Genomic DNA, 18,768 nt, shown 5'->3' with positions numbered 1-18,768 from the left:
CAGCCCTGTAGAGTTTCTGCCTCATCTGAATATCACTCAAATGACTATTTACTTCTCATCACCTTGTTTTTACTTAAATCATACTAAAAAACCCAAAAAGACACCACTCAAATCACTGCTGCATTGTCACTGTTGTTGTTAGGTGCAGGCACATTGATTCCAACCCACAGTGACCCTACGTAAAACAGAATGAAACACCGCCTGGTCCTACGCCATCCTCACAATAGCTGCTATGCTTGAGCCCATTGTTGCTGTCACAGTGCCAATCCATCTTATTGGGGTTTTCCTCTTTTTCTCAAACCATCCAGGTTAACAAGCATGAAGTCCTTCTCCAGGGACTGGTCCCTCCTGATAATATGTCCGAAATATGAGCCACGAAGTCTGGCTGTCTTTGCTTCTAAGGAGCATTCTGGTTGTACCTCCTTCAACAAAGATTTGTTTGCTCTTCTGGCAGTCCATGGTAACTTTTAATATTCTTCTCTAACACCATAACTCAAATGCATCAATTCTTCTACAGTCTTCCTAACTCACTGCCCAACTTTCACATGCATCCGAGGCTACTGAAAGTACCATGGCTTGGGTAAGGCACACCTTAGTCCTCAAACTGACATCTCAGCTTCTGAACACTTTAAAGAGGGCTTGTGCAGCAGATTTGCCTAAAACTCCATTTGATTTCTTGACTGCTGCTTCCATGAGTGTTGATGGTGGATCTAAGCAAAATGAAGTCTTTGACAACTTAAATCTTTTCTCCATTTATCATGATGTTACTACTTATTGGTTCAGTGGTGAGGATTTTTGTTTTCGTTACATTGAGGTGATCTTCACCATTAAGTATTTTAAGTCCTCTTTGCTTTCAGCAAGCAAGGTTGCAATTAGTAGTTATGTTGTTTTTTAAATATGTAAGATTATAATATGATCATTAAAATGGAACTATGCAGTTTTGTTTGTAAGAAAGTGCAAAAATAAAAGTGGAAAAAATCTGCATGTGACCTGAGAGGGCCATGTGGCTAAGAAGAGCAGTTCATCTGTCTAGTTACTAAAATAGGACATGTGGGTATGCACTGCCACAGCCACCACGTCACATGGCTCCATCAGCACCTGTGACTACACTGTGGGAAGGTAGCTCCTGAGCAGCTGCTGTGTGCATACAGAATGCTGGGAACTAGAGGGGTATGCCCTCTGTGTGTAATGACCAGCTAGAAACTGCCCACTGCTCCACTGTACATGAGGTCGGCAGTGCAGAGTGGGGCCGGAGGAGAGATCTGAGGCGGCCCTGGAAGGGCGCAGAGGTTCACAGGGTCTGTCAGTTACAGTAATCAGGCAGCAGAGCCTCAAAGTTCCCAAAGAGAAGTAAACTCAGAAACCAAACCTGCATTTCAGACACTTTTACCAAAGACAAGGAAGCATGACTTGCCTGGCAGAGAACCAGAGCATAAGTGTCCTCGGCCTAGTGGGAAGGACAAGTTTACCTTCTCTGCACGATCTTCGAAAGGTCAAGGTAGCATCAATTTCATTCTTAATCTTGATCAAAGCATCCAATACCATAGGGCCACACCTGACAAAGAAAAAAGCTAAATTACATTTGTGTCAAGTTTAAGCTCCCTGTAGCTGATCCTACTTCGATGGAGACATCTGGATCTATCAGCTGCACTCATCCAAATCGCTGTCTTGCAGGTCACAGGCCAATTTTACTCATTGTTTTATTTTTGCACAATTTTACAACTGTTAAGTACTGCAAAGTTCTCCTTAAATGATTACACTGCATATACACTGGTAAGAAATGGAATGCTAAAGAGAGAATTAATTTAGGCTAGAAAACAATTTCCATACAAGTTTCTACTTCTTTTAAAAATCCCTGAAGTTTCCCCTAATATTTCATTTCAAATTTCACTTCTATTTTTAGGATCTACACAATACACGGAGTCCTGGTGTGGTGTTGTGGGATAAAGCACTGGACTGCAAGGTTGGTTAGAAACACAAGGTCGGTGGTTCAAACTCACCAGCCGCTCCTTGGAAATCCTATACAGGGGTAGCTATAAGTTGGAACCGACTTGAAGACATTAAACAGCAATAAAGAGACAATACATAGCTTTACGTGATTACTTGATAATTAAGTACTACAGAGCCAGAACAGAAAACGGGTAACAGAGACAAGAAGTCAGTCAGTCACTGAAGTCCCCTAACTCAGGTCACTCTGGGTTCAGGGGCACATGGGGCAGTGGTGTACTGGCAAAAGTGTCGGCACTTGGAAGAAAACAGTTTCTGTTCTTTAAAGCCACCCTCTTGTTGTCTGTATTGTGCTACAGCAGCAACAGTTAATGAAGACACCCAGATGCTTACCGTTCCGGATGTTTGCCATCTTCCCAAAGAGGTGAGTTTCCCCCTGGTGTTACTGTTCTTTAGCCTGAATGAACCCTACACTTTCCTGGAGCATGCAAATTCTTTATTTTTGTTTTTCTGAGAATATCTTCATCTTAAAGAAACTTTTTACTGAGTACAGAATTCTGGGTAGACAGTGTTTTACTTTAGAAGGACATTGAGATGCTAACTCATTGTCTTCTGGTTTTGAGTTTCTAATGACAAGCCAGAGATCATTGTTCTTGTTGATCATTCACCTGTATGGAATGTGTGGTTTTTCTTCAACTGCTTTCAAGACTTTCTCTAAGGTCTTGACTATGATGTACTCAGTTATAGCTTTCTTTGTATTTATCCTGCTTGTTGTTGTTGTTAAGTGCCGTCGAGTCAATTTTGACTCATAGCAACCCTGCAGACGGTTACCAAGGAGCAGCTGGTGGGTTTGAACTGTGGACCTGTAGTTTGCAGTCCAGTGCTGATCTTGCTTGGGGTTCACTAAACTTTTTGAATATTTAAATTGTGTCTTTCAAAAAGCTTGGGAAATTCATGGTCCTTCACAGATTGGCACAGTGGCAGCAACAGTGGGTTTAAGTGTAGCAGTATATTCTTCACATATACTGTCTGCCCTATTTTACCATCTATGCCAATTACTTGTATCTTAGACCTTTTGATATTATTCCATTGTTGTTGTTGTTGTTAAGTGCTATCAAGTACATTTAAACTCATAGGACCCTGTATAGGGTTTTAGAGGATTAGCTGGTGAGTCTGAACGCCAATCTTGAGGATAGCAGTCTAGTGTTTATCTATCCTACAGTGTCACTCCAGGACTCCCATGTTGTTGTTTTTAAGTACCACAGAGTTGGTTCCAACCCATAGCAACTCTGTATAGGGTTTCTGAGGACTGGCTGGTGAGCTGGTGGGTCAAACCGACTTCGCGGTCTAGCGCATTAACCTGCAGTGCTACACCAGGACTCCCATAGATGAATGAAGAAGCTTTTTTTCTGTCTTTAAGAACATATTATTTCTATTGATCTTTCAATTTACCAAATCTTCTTTCTGCCATTTCTAATCTGTGAAACTCACACAGCGAATTGTTTCAGGTATATTTTTCATTTGATTCTTTTTCTAGTAGTGTATATTTCTCTGCATACTTTCCTTTGAGGATAGTTATCTTGATGTGATGCTGTGGAATAAACACTGACTGCTAATTTCAAGGTAGATGGTTCAAACCCACCAACCACTCCTCAGAAACTCTACATAGGGTTGCTATGAGTCACCTAGATAGCATTAACAACAACATAGTAATTGCTTTAAAGTCCTTGTCTGCTAACCCCAACACCGGAGTCACTTCAGAGTCCATCTCTAACTGTTTTCTTTACTTGATTATAGGCCGCAGCTCATTGTTTCTTCACACGGACTAGTGATGTTGGAACATGTGTTGGACACTGTGTATTACACACTATAGAGACTCTAGATTGTAATAAGGTCCTCTGAAGAGTGCTGAACTTTTAGTTCTATTGTTGTTGCTAAGTGAATCAGTTCCGACCCTTAGCGACCCTGTGTAGGGTTTGCAAGGAGCAGCTGGTGAGCTTGAACTGCTGACCTTGCAGTTTAAACAGTCTGGCGCATTAACCCACAGCACCACACCAGGATTCCTTTGTTGTTAGGTGCTGTAAAATCGGTTCAGACCCAATATTCAACAGAATGAAAGCCCTCCCGGTCCTGCCCATCCTCGCAATGGCTGCTACGCTTGAACCCACTGTTGCTGCCATTGTACCAATCTATTTCCCCAGACTCTTCCTCTTTTTTGCTGTCCCTCCACATTACTCAGATGATGTCCTTCATGAACTGATCCTTCCTGATAATATGTCTAAAGTATGAGAGATGAAGTCTGGCCATCTTGGTTTCTATGGGGCATTCTGGTTGTATGTCTTTCAACACAGATTTGTTTGTTTGTACCTTTAATGTTCTCCTCCAACACCATGACTCAAATGCAACAATTCTTCTAGGGTTTTCCTTATTCACTGTCCAACTTTCACATGCATATAGGGTTATTGAAAATACCATGGTTTGGGTCAGGCGCATCCTAGTCCTCAAAGTGACATCTTTGCTCTTGAACACTCTAAAAAGGTCTTGTGCAGTAGATTTGCCTAATGCAATATGTCATTTGATTTCTTGACTGCTGCTTCCATGAGTGTTGATGGTGGATCTATGCAAAATGAAGTCTTTGATGACTTAATTCTTTTCTCCAATTATACGGATGTTATGTATTGGTCCAGTGGTGAGGATCTCTGTTTCCTTTACATTAAGGTGCAATCCATACTGAAGGCTGTGATCTTTGATCTTTATCAGTAAGTATTTTAAGTTTTTTTCACTTTCAGCAAGCAAGGTTGTTAATAAACCTTCCTCCAATCCTGATGCCACATTCTTCCTCATATAATACAACCTTCTTGGATTATTTGCTCAGAATACAGACTGCACTGTTGTTGTTGTTAAGTGCCGCTGAGTCGGCTTTGACTCATAGTGGCCTTGCACAGGGTTTCTGAGGAGTAGCTGGTTAGCTTGAACCGCTGACCTTGCAGTCCAAACTGACCTTGCTGTCCAGTGCATTAACCTATAGCACCATACCAGGACTTCACAGATTGAATAAATATGGTGAAATAATACAACACTGCCACATACCTTTCAAGATTTTAAATCATTCAGTATCCCTATGTTCTGTTCAAACCATTGCCTCCTGGTCTATGTACAAGTTCTTCACAAGCAGGCAATAAATATTGCTGAATTCAGATGCAGGTAGAGTTCATACACAGAATTTTTTAAGTTCTCCTTTTGTGGTTCTCTTCTATGATTTTCTCAATTTCCAGCTGCAATGACAGCCCCAAAAAGTAATCTCTGATTCCTCAAACTGTTAAGACTGTGGTTTTCTATCTAAGTTTTAGCCCAGGTACAGTCTATACCAAAGAGCACAACCTTCGGTATGGGTTACATCTGAATGTCGAGAAAACAAAAATCCTCACCACCGGACCAATAAACAACATTCTTATCAATGGAGAAAAGATTGAAGTTGTCAGAGATGTCAGCTTGAAGACTAAGGTGCGCCTGACCCAAGCCATGGTATTTTCAACAACCTCCTATGGATGCGAAAGCTGGACAGTGAATAAGGAAGATCGTAGAAAAATTGATGCCTTTGAGTTGTGGTTTTGAAGGAGAATACTTAAAGTGCCATGGACTGCCAAAAGAACCAATAGATCTGTTTTGGAAGTAAGTGCAGCCAGAGTTCTCCTTGGAGGCCAAGATGGCTAAGCTTCATCTCTCATACTTTTGACATATTGTCCGGAGGGAACAGTCACTGGAGAAGGATGTCATGCTGGGTAAGGTGGAGGGTCAGAGAAAAAGAGGAAGACCCCTAACGAGATGGATTGGCCAGGTAGCATCATTGATGGACTCAAGTGTGGCAGCGGTAGTGAGGTTGGCCCAGGATCAGACATTGTTTCGTTCTGCTGTGCATGGGGTCGCTATGAGTCGGTTCTGACTCGATGGCACCTGACAACAACAACAACTGTCTATACCAAATGGGGCCTGCCCTCAGTTTACTCATCCAATGAAGTTTACTTTCTTTCAAGCGACAACTTCCCACCAGTATGAATCTATACTTGGCCACTCCCAAGTGTCTTCAGGCAGTTGTTTTTTCTCTTTTGTCCAGAGCTGTTCATAGTTATTTATAGAAGAGTAGTCTGATGAAGGAGTCCTGGTGTGGCACTGGGGGTTAATGCCAGAGTGCAAAGCTGTTTGAACCGCAAGGTTGGTGGTTCAAGCTCACCAGCTACTCCTCAGAAACCTTATATAGGGTCACTATAAACAACAACAACAGTCAGATGCAAGTTACTCTGCTGTTACTGGAACAGACATAAACACACTTTCATTTTTTTATCATTAAAAAAACCAAACAAACAAGAGTTACGATTTGAATGCTTCTAGTTTTAGTCATAGCCTGTAAAGTTTTGACTACAGTGTTTTCACTTTCTAAATATATGTATTTGGAATCCTGGTGTGGCGCTGTAGATTAAAGCACTGAACTTAAAGGCTGGCAGTTCAAACCCACCAGACACTCCTCGGAAACCCTATACTGGGTCACGATGAGTTGGAACAGACTCGATGGTAATTAAACAACAACATAATTTAAAAAAAATATTTCCCTTGGTCAAATGGTTATGAAAATGTAGCCTTTACTATTTTCATTTCCTTGAATTTTACAAATGAAGGTCACTGAGCATTTGATAATTTTGTCTATTTGAGAAAAAGGTATATGAGGAGACAAAGTATAACACACATCAATTAATTCTACTTTATTAATAACATTTCTGTGTTGACAAAGTAAGTCCAAAAATACAGATCAGTGATTTTCACACTCTTTTTGGTACTACAGAAGCTTTTGTTCAAATGCAATAAATACAACCAAAATGTATCAGAGAGCAGTTCTGGTTTTATTGGGGGTGCTGGGGTGGAGTAGTGAGGCTAGAGCCTAGCTCACTACCTTCTCCTCTACCCTCTTCTACATGTGGAATTCCTGAGAAACCGCTAAGGTATGGATGCTTGAAATTTAAAATGGAAAAGGGACATTTTTGTGTAGGAGAGAGTATATATGTATTTCCTTGTTAAGCAGATAATTTGTTGTTGTTTTGTTGTTAAGTGTCGTTGGGTTGATTCCGACCCATAGCAACCCTGCATAGGGTTTCCAAGGAACAGCTGGTGAGCTTGAACTGCCGACCTTGCAGTTCAAACTGACCTTGCAGTCTTGCACATTAACCCATAGCGCCACACCAGGACTCCAAGCAGGTAAACTTGAATTACACTAAATGAACACCTGTCTCTCTGTAACGTCTCTGATTCATTATTTCTCTAGAGGTAGGCAGCCACAGGCTAAGTCCATTTCCTCCTCTACATACTCTTTAGATATCTGGGTAGTCTTCTCTTCTAACTGGCTAAACATCATTCAAAATTTCTCCTAAGACACATTTTTCAGATCCTGTTCTTCAGGTTCTACTTTGCAGAGCTTTTTGAACTTCAAAAGACTATATAGGTCCCCACTGAATAGTTTTCAGCTTGTCTAGATGGGTCTGGTGAAAGGAGATGGGGATAAGATTCGTATGATTCAGTAGTGAGTAACTGACATCAGGTTTATGTCATACACCAATTTGTTAAATATAATTTTTATGTCTTTTACAAGTCACTGATGAGAATGCTGAACTAAGGACAGACTACTAGACATTCTAAAAGATCACACTGTAGTGTATGTTGTAGATAGGTCAGGAAACAAGTACCTTTGCTAAGTATCACAATGATACAGTAGTAATACAGGACACTGGCCCTCCCTCCCCCAAAGTTCACGTTTACAAAAGACCTACAGAAGTATTTGTTTTGGTCAACCTAAAGAATTGCAAATAGGGTTTCTTCTTCTGGGGGAGGGGGAAGGCAGAAAGAGATATTAGCATATCCAGCATTTGTTTTGTGATAAGTCTATGTAATGCAGCCTCAAAAATCTCAGAAAATTTACTTTTATGTAAATACGCTGTTTGTGGAAATTTGTTATGGTAATAATAAAACATGAATACATAGGTCCAGAATAATTTTTATCCACATCCCAATGTTGGCCTTTCACCATCTCATCCAAGTTTATGGTGTTTATTACTATTATAGGACACACAGATCCAGATCCAGATCCAGAAAATGGACATGAAGACAATCAGCATTTTAAAATGATAATGTGCTAAAACATTCAAATATAATGCATAATGGCAATGCTAATAATACTCCTAGGATATGAGTCAAAATTTCATTTTTTGGGGAAAGGAAAAGGAGTTTACCAAAGTTATTTTTCTTGGTATTATCTTTTTGACTCAAGCACCTTCTTCTTTGTTGTTTGAAAAAGATGGGAAATTCCAATGAGCCTTTCCACTACTGGAGTCCTGGTGTGGCGCTGTGGGCTAATGCGTCAGACTGCAAAGACGTTTGAACTGCAAGGTCGGCGGTTCAAGCTCACCAGCTGCTCCTTGGAAATCCTATACAGGGTCGCTATGGGTCAGGATCGACTTGCAGGCACTTAACAACCACTACTACTGCAACAACTACTGGGGGAGCCTGTGCCTGAAGCAGATCCAGAACTCATCTTCACTTATCAAAGAGCTGGCTCTCACAGAGATACTCACTTATTCAGGTCAATTTCATAAGTCTGCATACGAGGTTTATCCCCAGCCTTATCTGGGTCCCACCGATAGATGGCAAATTTCTTGATTCGAGGAGATACAGCTGCAGCTGTTTGGGCCCCACGGCAGGTCTGAAATGTGAAAGTTCCAAGAAGGGGAAAAAAAAAATGAGTAAAAACTCAAGCGAAATCATCCCATTTAGCTGGCACTATACACTACAATGTATCCTGGTGTGGTCCTGTAGGATAAGCACTAGACTGCAAGGTTGGTTTGAACCACAAGGTCAGCATTTTAAACTCACCAGCTGCTCCTTGGAATCCCTGTACAGGGTTTCTATGAGTCAGAACCAACTCGATGGCTGTTACCAACAACAGGAGCATACACTATGGAGCCCTGATAGCATAGTGGGCTGTGAGTTGGGCTGCTAACTGCAAAGGTCAGCAGTTCAAAACTACCAGCTGCTCTGTTGGGGCAAGATGAGGCTTTCTGCTCTTGTAAAGACTAACAGCCTCAGAAATCCTATACACAGCTGCTAGGAATTGGAACTGAAACCGACTCCATGTGGCACCCAACCACAACAATAGCCGACTCCATGGCACCCAACCACAACAACCCCCTTCTGGGGGTTCAAATCCACTAGCTGCTCCTTAGAAACCCTACACAGGGTCACTATGAGTTGGTACCAACTCAATGGCACTTAAAAACAATAATATCCACTACACTACAACTACACATTACAAATGCAAAGTCTATTCAACAAACACAGGAAGCATCTACCAGGCCTGGTGGTGCTAGGGGTTGGGGATACAGCACTTTAATAAAATAGACAATCTTTGCCATCACAGACTTTACTTTGTAGTGAGCAAGAGAGAAGTGAAATATTTACAATAAAGTGTGAAGAGGTACACTGATGGGCAGGTACAGGGTACCAGGACGAATGTGGCAGGGTGAAAGCGATAGCCTTACTAACGGAGAGTTCAGCTGAAGCCTGATGAATAGGGATTAAGGGGAAGGGGAGAGGGCTTGTCGGTGGGGGCGACACAGTGCACCTGTGGGGAACCGAGAGCAGTGGGGCAAAGGCAGGGGACTTGAGTAAGGGAGAGGAGGGGCAGAGGGGAGGAAGTCAAGAAAGACTTGGGAGTTATGCTCTGATTTTATCCAAGAGCAATGAGAAGCAAAGAAAAATAGAATTCTGTTTTTAACCTTTAATTGTGAATTAAGTGAAGGTTTACAGACAAGATCATCAGTTTTACATTAAACAAATCGTACACTCTTGTTTCATCTCAATGATTGCAATCCTCTCCATGCAACAACAGTTAGCACACTTCCTCCCCGTGCTTCCTGTTTCTATTCCTCCCACCTTCCCATCCCTTCTCCAACTCTGTCCCTAGGCAAACGTTGCCTCCTTGATTTTGAATGATTGACCGACCATTCATTCCATGGTGAGCATATGTTACTAGCGTTGTGCTCTTTATATACCTATCTATTGCCTGGCTGGAAATTGAGCCATGAGGGTGAGTTCCTTTCCAGACCTAAAGGGTGGCTGAGGGACCAGGTTCTTTCAGTTTCTTTCTGACCAGTAAGTCCGGTCTTTCAAAAACAATTTTAAGTTTTGTTCTACATTTTCTTCCACGCTATCCAGGACCTTCTGATGTGGTCCCTTTCCAAATAGTTCGTAGCGGCAGCCAGGCACCATCTATTTTTTTCTGGTCTCAGAGTTGTGGGGACTGAAGTTCATGGGGTTCATTAGTCTACTGGACTAACTGATATCAAGCATCTTCAATTCTTATCACTCTTTTTTCTTCTGCACATGGAGAGACAAATAGTTGCACCTTAGATGGCCACTCATGAACTTTTAAGATGCCAAATGTTACTCACCAAAGTAGGATGTAGATCAATGTTTTTGCGGACTGTATTATGCAATTGTCCCTGAGACTATGGTCCACTGCCTTAAGAAGTTGATAATATATAAGACGTTTCCATCATTTTGCCCAGTGAATGCTTCACCACATTCATAGTTGTGTTTGCAGCAAAGGTAAATACCTGTGTACAAATATCGTTTCAAACACTTACACATCTGTGGGTACACTTCCACTCTCTCTCCTATACCCGTTTAGTCTGTCTGTCCATGAATCTACCTGCAGGACACTGTTGTTCCAAGGTTGTGTATTTATCACTATTTACCTCTATTCTATCCTCTTTAGCCCTTGCATCCCTGTGTCTTCACCATTGTCCTGCCTAACTCCCTCTCTTCTTGTATAGTGTCCTCTTAACATGTGTCTAACCTCTAGTTAAAGGAACAGGAGTAATTCCTACGGGAATTACTTTCCCTTCCTTCCCATTGCTAGTAATGTTTCTTTTAATATGAAAACCACTTACTTGAGTTTTTGTAATTTGTCCTTTTGTGATTGACTAATTTCACTCAGCAGCCCTGGTATGGTGCTGTAGGATAAAGCACTGGACTGCAAGGTCAGTTTGAACCGCAGAAGTTGGTGGTTCAAATCCACTAGCCGCTCCATGGAAATGCTATACAGGGTTGTCGGTATGAGTTGGAAATGACATGAAGGCACTTAACGTTTTCCAGGCTGATGCATGTTATAAGGTGTTTTGCAGGTTCATCGTATTCTTCACCGCTATATCGTATCCTATTGTATGTATGTACCAAAGTTTGTTTATCCATTGATGGGCTACTGTGAACACTGTTGTGAAGAATACTGGTGTGCATATATCTACTTGTGTCCTGGCTCGGATATATACCAAGTAGAGGGACTGCTATGTCATATGGTGTTGCTATTTCCAACTTTCTGCAGAAGTGCCATACTGTTTTCCATAGTGGCTGAACCATTTTACAGTCTCATTAGCAATGTAGGAGGATCCCAGTTTCTCCACACCCTGACAGCATCTGTTTGCTTTTTTTCCCCAACTTTGTTATTAATGCTGGGGTGAGATGTTACTTCATTGTTGTTTTTGAAATAATCATTTTTAAGTTTTGAGAAAAATCCTAATCTTACTGGTTGAAGAGAAAACAGATCAGTTAGACTTGATCTGAGGAAACCAGTTAGAAAGCTATTGCAATTGTCTAGACATAGATAATGGTGTTTTAACCTAGGGCAAAAAACTAGAAAATACTGGATATGTTTAGGGACCTGTTTCTAAGGGCCTCCATTCGGTAACAACCCTACTGCATCTTCCCAGCATTTACAAGGTTGCTTCAGAAAGTTCCTGGAAAAACAGGATGAAAAGATAATGGAGTTTTTTCAGGAACTTTATAGTCTCTGCCAATGCATTTTATGCAGCAATCCTTGAGTGCTGCCTCAGGGGATGCCGCGAAGCACCAGGCTTAACTGTGGCCTCTGCCTGCCTTCCCTCCTTCAATCCCAACAGCTGTTCCAGAAGACACTCTGGAAAAAAGTGTGCTGTGCCTTAAAAAGAAAGTTTTTCAAAACTAGTCTTTATTCCTGCCAGGTACTGTATCTATCCTCACCTTAACGACGACAAAGATGAAGCTCAGTGACTTGTGAGGAGCCCACAATGACAGAGCTGGTAATGGAGGAGTCAGGATTGGAACCTCTATCTGTGTGGGCCCCCTTGTTCCAAACACTGCACCGTTCTGTTAATCTGTGACTACTCCAAGGTGTTTTCTTGGTGCTGTCTTCTCTTTAATTAGGTTCTACCTTCCTGGTGTGGCGCTGCAGGATAATCACTGGACTGTTCACCAAAAGACTGGCAGTTCAAATCCACCAGCCATTCCTTGGAAACCCTATAGAGGGTCGCTATGAGTTGGAACCAACTTGACAGCACTTAACAATAACACCACTGAGAACTTCCTTAAGGGGTCCTGGTGTGGCGCTATAGGATAAACACTGGACTGCTAGAGGCAAGATCAGAGGTTTGAACCCATCAGCCACTCCTCAGAAACAAGATACAGACAGAGTCACCATGAGTCAATACCAACTCAGTGCACCTAACAACCACCACCACCACCCCATGTCTTTATGGGTATGGGACAGTTCGTATTTTCCATTTCCTAGCATACCTTGTTGAGACCTCTGCACACAGCAGTTCAATTTATGGTTAGAAAAATTGATATGAACAAAACTGATCATTAGACTAACAGAAACTTGTGGTTTACTTAAATATAGCTTAGAAGGCTGACCAGTGCAACTTACATCAAGGCACTAACGAACAAAAGCACCCTCTGTGAGGGTGCATGGTAGTTACGTACAATGATAAGTCAGCAGTTAAGTTGCCCCACCCCACAGTCCTTCAAGCCTTCTCCCACTTGGAAGAAACAAATCAGAGACTACACCATGTCCTGCTGAATTTCTCCTATGGAGATGGGAGAGAGGATGGCACTTGGCAGTCCAAACAATTCTAGGTAGAACTCTCTATCTGGATATAGAAAAATTCAGACTGTATTCCAAATCCAGCGAATTCCCTTATAAACTGTTACAGAAAGTAAAAACTCTGAAGGTCAAGTAACTAATGACAAGAAATGCTATGGTAAACAGTACCCACAAATAAGTGCGGCTGAAATAAAAGTATTAGCGAGTCCCTGTGTGGTACAAATAGTTAATGAGTTTGGCTGCTAATCAAAAATTCGGAAGCTAGAATCCACTCGTGGTACTTTGGAAGAAAGGCTTAGAGATGTACTTAAAAAAAAAAAAAAGTTTTATTGTGAATTATGTGATAGTTTACATGGGAGAACATTAGTTTTACATTCAACCTATGGTATATCGTTTCATTGCCATGGTTACAATCCCCTCCATGCATCATCAACCAACCAAAGGGTAAACACTACAGACCTGCACCCTACGTCAGCACACAGCCCCTCTCCCTCTCTGTATCTAAAATCCCCAGCTGCTCCATCTCTCCACGTCATTGTCTCTGCCTCTATCTCAAGCATCACTGCTTTGAGAAATCTACTACTGAAAACTCTATGGAGTACTGTTCTTCTCTGACAAACTTGGGGTCACTATGAGTTGGGAATAACTCCACAGCAACTTTCTTTTTCATATCAGTACACTGAAGAAAAGAGCAGTGACAGTGGAGATGAAAGCTGTCTGCCTTGTCACTAGCTGGCTAAGATAATTCACAAAAGAAAAGTCATTTCTACAAGCAGACACACTTTACTGTGCAGTCAGCTCTGACTCTGGTGGAGGGGCCCCACTTTACAAAATGGGAAACATGTGGCTAATGCCACCTTGTGGTCTTCAGGAGGAAGTGAAAAGGGCAATCACTACTAACCTGTTCTTCATTTCTTGATTGTGTCATTTCTAGAACGTTATAGAAACGTAATGATCTAGTAAGTAACCTTTCAGTCCTCTTTTTCTTGTTTTCATTCAGCACAATTCCCTGGAGATTCATCAAAGTTGCTGTGTGCATTGGTAGTATTGCTGAATGGTGTTCCATAGTATGGGCGTACCATGGTTTGTTTAAGCACTCACCACTGAAGAACATCTGGGTTGTACCAATTTTTGCCTATTCTAAATAAAGTGACTACAAACATTCACGTACAGGCTTCAGTGTTGACATATGCCTTCATTTCTCTGGGATAAATGTCCAAGAGGCAAGTGCTGCCTTGTACAGCAGTAACAGGAAGCTTGTAAATAAACTGACAATGATTTTCCAGAATGGGTGGCTGCTGGGCTGAGGTGTGAGGTGGTAGGTGTAGAAGGGCAAGAAGCTTTTAAAAAATGTGACACCTTCAGTTTTTTTTTTAAACCAAAACATTAATAATATCTTGGGACTTTACACAGATTCTGTGTTTTGGTGCTCTCCTGTCAAACTCCAGGGTTCTAAAGTGTGAGTGAGTGGTTGTGTCTGTGGTCAGCAGGCAGCTGACTCTATGAAGCTCAGTGTCACTCCCACAAAGGCCTGTCAGAGTTGACTCTGGCTACCTACAGCAGCTCCTCAGACCAACAACTCCTTCCATACTTCAATATATCTGCATCCTGTCTAGTGTGCCGAGATACCTGACCATCTTCCCCAAAGGGGTTACACTGTTTAGAAAGGAAGTCTTCTCATATGAATGATATGAGACAAAAGCCATGTAGGGATACATCACAGCTGGATGTGATGAAGGCAATAAACCTACCATGAGTTTTGGCATACTGTAAAGTGTCATTCTCTCGTCCCAACTGCCTCTACCAAAAAACCCAACGAGTTCAAATTTACTCAGAGTTAAAAATATACTATATACAGCATTTGATAGCCAGGGAGTATGTCACTGACAAGGTCACAGTGGAGGAAAGTTCTGAAGCAGATGAGGAAGCATGCCACACATACATACACCTAGGGGAGAGCAAACCAGGCATTGGAGACACTGAACAAAAAGATGCTGAGGTGGGTGGAATGAGTGAGGCGATCAGAGCAGGACGAGGAGAGAAGCAAATCAGAGAGAGCCTTGTAGTTGATTACCACTTTTATCCCAAGTAAGATGGAAAATGACCAGGTTTGGAGCAGAGGATTAAATAATTTGATTTCAGTTTCGAAAGGATCATTTCAGCTACTGTTTTGAGAATGCAAAAAACCCAGGAAACAAAAAAAACCAAGATGCCAGGTAAGAAGTAATTACAGTAATAAACTAAGAGATGACAGTGGCTTGAGCCAGTATAGAGAACTGAGAAGTGGTCAGTTTTTGGATACATTTAAGATAGAAATGAGAAGATTTGCTCTTAGACTGGATATGGAAGTGAAGGAAGGAGTCTAGAATAATTTCAAAATTTTATGAAGGACAGAACTGTCTGTTGATGTGTGTTGCAGGGACTAGAGAGATGGGGGAAGAGAAGTATCATAACTTTGGTTTGGGAGACGCAAAGTTTAAGATGTATATTATACACCCATGTGGAGATTTTCAGAATGTAACTGGGTAACCTTCTGAAATCTAGAGACCTGGGGTAAGGCCTGGGCTGAAGACATAAATTCGGGCGGTACCAGCTTAGAGGTATCAGCATACAGGTTGTTGCTTTTGTTAGCTGCTGTCAAGTCAGTTCTGACATAGAGCGACCCTATGCACAACAGAACGAAACACTGGCTGGTGCTGTGCCAGACACACAATTACTGTTATGTTTGACCCAACTGTTATAGAGACTGTGTCAATCCATCTCGTTGGGAGTCTTCCTCTTTTTCGCTGACCCTCTATTTTACCAAGCATGATGTTCTTTTCCAGGGATTGGTCCCTTCTGACAACATGCCCCAAATACATGAGAAAAGTCTGGCCATCCTAGCTTACAAGGAGCATTCTGGCTGTACTTCTTCCAAAACAAGAGTTTGCTCTTCTGGCAGTTCATGCATGGTATTTTAAGTATTCTTTGCCAACATGGCAATCTGAATGCATCAATTCTTCTCCAGTTTTTCTTATTTATTGTCCAGTTTTCACATGCATATGAGGACACTGAAAAAAATCACGGCTCAGGTTAGACATACCATGGTCTTCAAAATGACATCTTTGTTTTTAAAGAGGTCTTTTGCAGTTGATTTGTCCAACAATATGTCGTTCAATTTTTGACTGCTGCTTCCATGAATAGTGATTGTGGGTTCAAGTAAAATAAAATTGACAATTTCAAACTTTTCTGTTTAACATGATTTATTTACTGGTTCAGTTATGAGGACTTTTATTTTCTTTACATTGAGATGTAATACCGAAGGTTGTGTTTTTTATCTTCAAAAGCAAATGCTTCAAGTTCTCTACACTTTCAGCAAACATGGTTGTGTTATCTGCATATCATAGGTTGTTAATGAGACGTCCTCTAATTCTGATGCCACGTTTTTCTTCATATATTGTTCAGCTTCTCAAATTATCTGTTGCTTAGCCTAATGCTGTTGAGTTGGTTCCAACTCATAGAGGCCCTCCCTGTACAGGGTTTTGGGGGAGCGGATGGTAGTTTTGAACTACCATCTTATGATTAGTAATTCAGTGCTTATCTTACAGCACCACACCAGAACTCCACAGATTCAAGTACAGTATAAGGATACAGCTCTGATGCACACCTTCCCTGATTTTAAACCACTCAGTATCCAAGACTGTCTCTTGGTTTATGTACAGGTTCGGCATGAGCACAATTTAATGTTCTGGAATTCCCATTTTCTTCACAATGTTATCCAGTTTGTTATGATCCACAAAGTTAGATGTCTGCCCAGTCAATAAAACACAAGTAAATATCTTTCTGGTATTCTCTGCTTCTAGCATAAATCCATCTGATGTCAGCAATGATAGCTCTTGTTCTCTTATGAATCCAGCTTGAATATCTGGCAGCTTCCTGTTGATGTGTGGCTACAACTGTTACTGAATTATCTTAAAATTTTATACTTATGTGTGATATTCATGATACTGTTAATTTCTGCATTCTGTAGGCTAACCTTTCTTTGGAATGGGAGCAAATATGGATCTCTTCTAGTCAATTGGGCAAGTCTTCAAATTTCTTGGCACAGAGTAGTGAGTGCCTCCAGAGCTGCCTTAGTTTGTTGACACATTTCAACTGGTATTCTATTAATTCCTGGGGGCTTGCTTTTGGCCAATACCATAGGGTCTTATATGCTACCTTCTGAAATGATTGGAAGTCGACCAATTCTTTTTGGTACAGTAACTGTGTTTTCCTCCCGTCTTCTTTTGCTGTTTCCCAAATGGTTCAATATTTTGCCCATTATGTTATTGTTGTTGTTATGTGCCGTGGAGTTGGTTCCGACTCATAGTGACCCTGTACAGGGTTTCTGAGGCTGTAAATCTTTACGGGAGCAGAAAGGCTCATCTTTCTCCTGCATTTTGCCCGTATAATCCTCGAATATTAAAAGTTGAGGCTTACATTTTTCCTTTAGTTCTTTCAACTTGAGTTAATGCTATGTTTTTCCCTTTGGTTTTTTAACTCCAGGTCTTTTGCACACTTCATTATGATACATACTTTACTCTGTCCTTTGAAATTTTTTGTTCAGCTCTTTTACTGCATCATTTTCCATTTGCTATAGCTACTCTACGTTCAAGAAGTTTGAATCTCTCCAGACACCTATTTTGCTCTTTTCTTCCTTTTCCTTTCCCCTTGTATGATGTCCCTGATGCCATCCCACAACTCCTCTGGTCTTTGGTCATTAGTGTTCAATGTGTCAAATCTATTCTTGAGCTGACCTCTAAATTCAGGTGGGATATACTCAAGGCCTCTTTCTGCTTTGGTGGACTTGTTTTATTTTCTTCAACTAGTCTGAACTTATATATGAGTAACTGATGGTTTGTTTCACAATTGGCCTCTCTGGCTGATAGCACTGACTTTCTCCATCATCTCTTCCCAAAGATGTAGTCAATTTGACTGCTATGTATTCCTTCTGGTCAGGTTCACATGTATAGCTGCCATTTATGTTGTTGAAAAAAGGTATTTTTAATGAGTAAGTTGTTGGTTTATACAATTCTATCATACAATCTCTAGCATAATTACTGTCACCAAGACCTTATGTGCCAACTACAGATCTGTCCTCCTTGTTCCCACCGTTTACATTCTAATTGCCAGGAATTATCAATGCATCTTGATTGTATGTTTGATCAATTTAATGCCAAAAAAGTTGGTAGAATTCTTAAGTGGCTATGAGCAGTTAGTCAATTGCAAGGATGTTTCCTTGGGGTGTGGCCTGCTCCCAATACAATGGACATGTGGGAAAGGCTCTCTCTCTCTCCTGTCTTCTGATGGGAGCTGGGACTCTGCAACTGTACGGCACTTCCTTGATAATAAACTTCTCTATGTATATACATATATATGTCTCACTGTTTTTGCTTCTCTAGAAAACCCAGCCTAAGACATGTGATATCGAGAGTGGGGTTCTAGAGAAACAAAAATCAGAAGAATGAGTTTTCTAAATTGGTTCTAAAGTCTGACTAATTCTAAAGGCACTGATACAGGGTGGACTTCCATTTCATAAGAATCGGCCTTGGGCTGATTTTGAGTTTGATCCTTTTTTCCCCTTGTGGAGTCAGAGGAAGTCAGACATGGTCCCCAGTTGGTTTAAGCAGCTGGCGTTAGGAGCAGGATTCAGTGCAATGGCTCCTGACTCATGAAAGCATGAGGTTTTGTTATTTTGTCACCTGTGTGGTGCTGCAGGATAAGCACTCAATCCAAAGGTCAGTGGTTCAAACTCACCAGCTGCTCCTCGGAAACCCTAGAACAGCGCCACACCAGGATTCCGAAACCTAATACAGGCATAGTTACTCTATGATGAGTGGCTA

The 18,768-nt window shown here is 41.3% G+C and overlaps 1 protein-coding gene across 1 annotated transcript in view; it reads right to left on the bottom strand.

The window, feature by feature from the left end:
- The window catches only part of SDHB (succinate dehydrogenase complex, subunit B, iron sulfur (Ip)), a 35,796-nt gene that overhangs the window by 9,147 nt on the left and 7,881 nt on the right, over positions 1-18,768 (bottom strand). The window contains exons 2-3 of the mRNA XM_006866342.1: positions 8,565-8,692; positions 1,470-1,555 (exon numbers count right to left, since the gene is read on the bottom strand). Of these exons, the coding sequence (XP_006866404.1) occupies positions 1,470-1,555; positions 8,565-8,692 (214 nt within the window). The remainder of the gene's footprint in view (positions 1-1,469; positions 1,556-8,564; positions 8,693-18,768) is intronic.

Source organism: Chrysochloris asiatica, unplaced genomic scaffold (assembly GCF_000296735.1).
Source record: "Chrysochloris asiatica unplaced genomic scaffold, ChrAsi1.0 scaffold00090, whole genome shotgun sequence".
NCBI classification, from domain to species: Eukaryota; Metazoa; Chordata; class Mammalia; order Afrosoricida; family Chrysochloridae; genus Chrysochloris; species Chrysochloris asiatica.
Note: the sequence above shows the minus strand (reverse complement) of the source record. Positions and strands in the feature narration are given on the sequence as shown.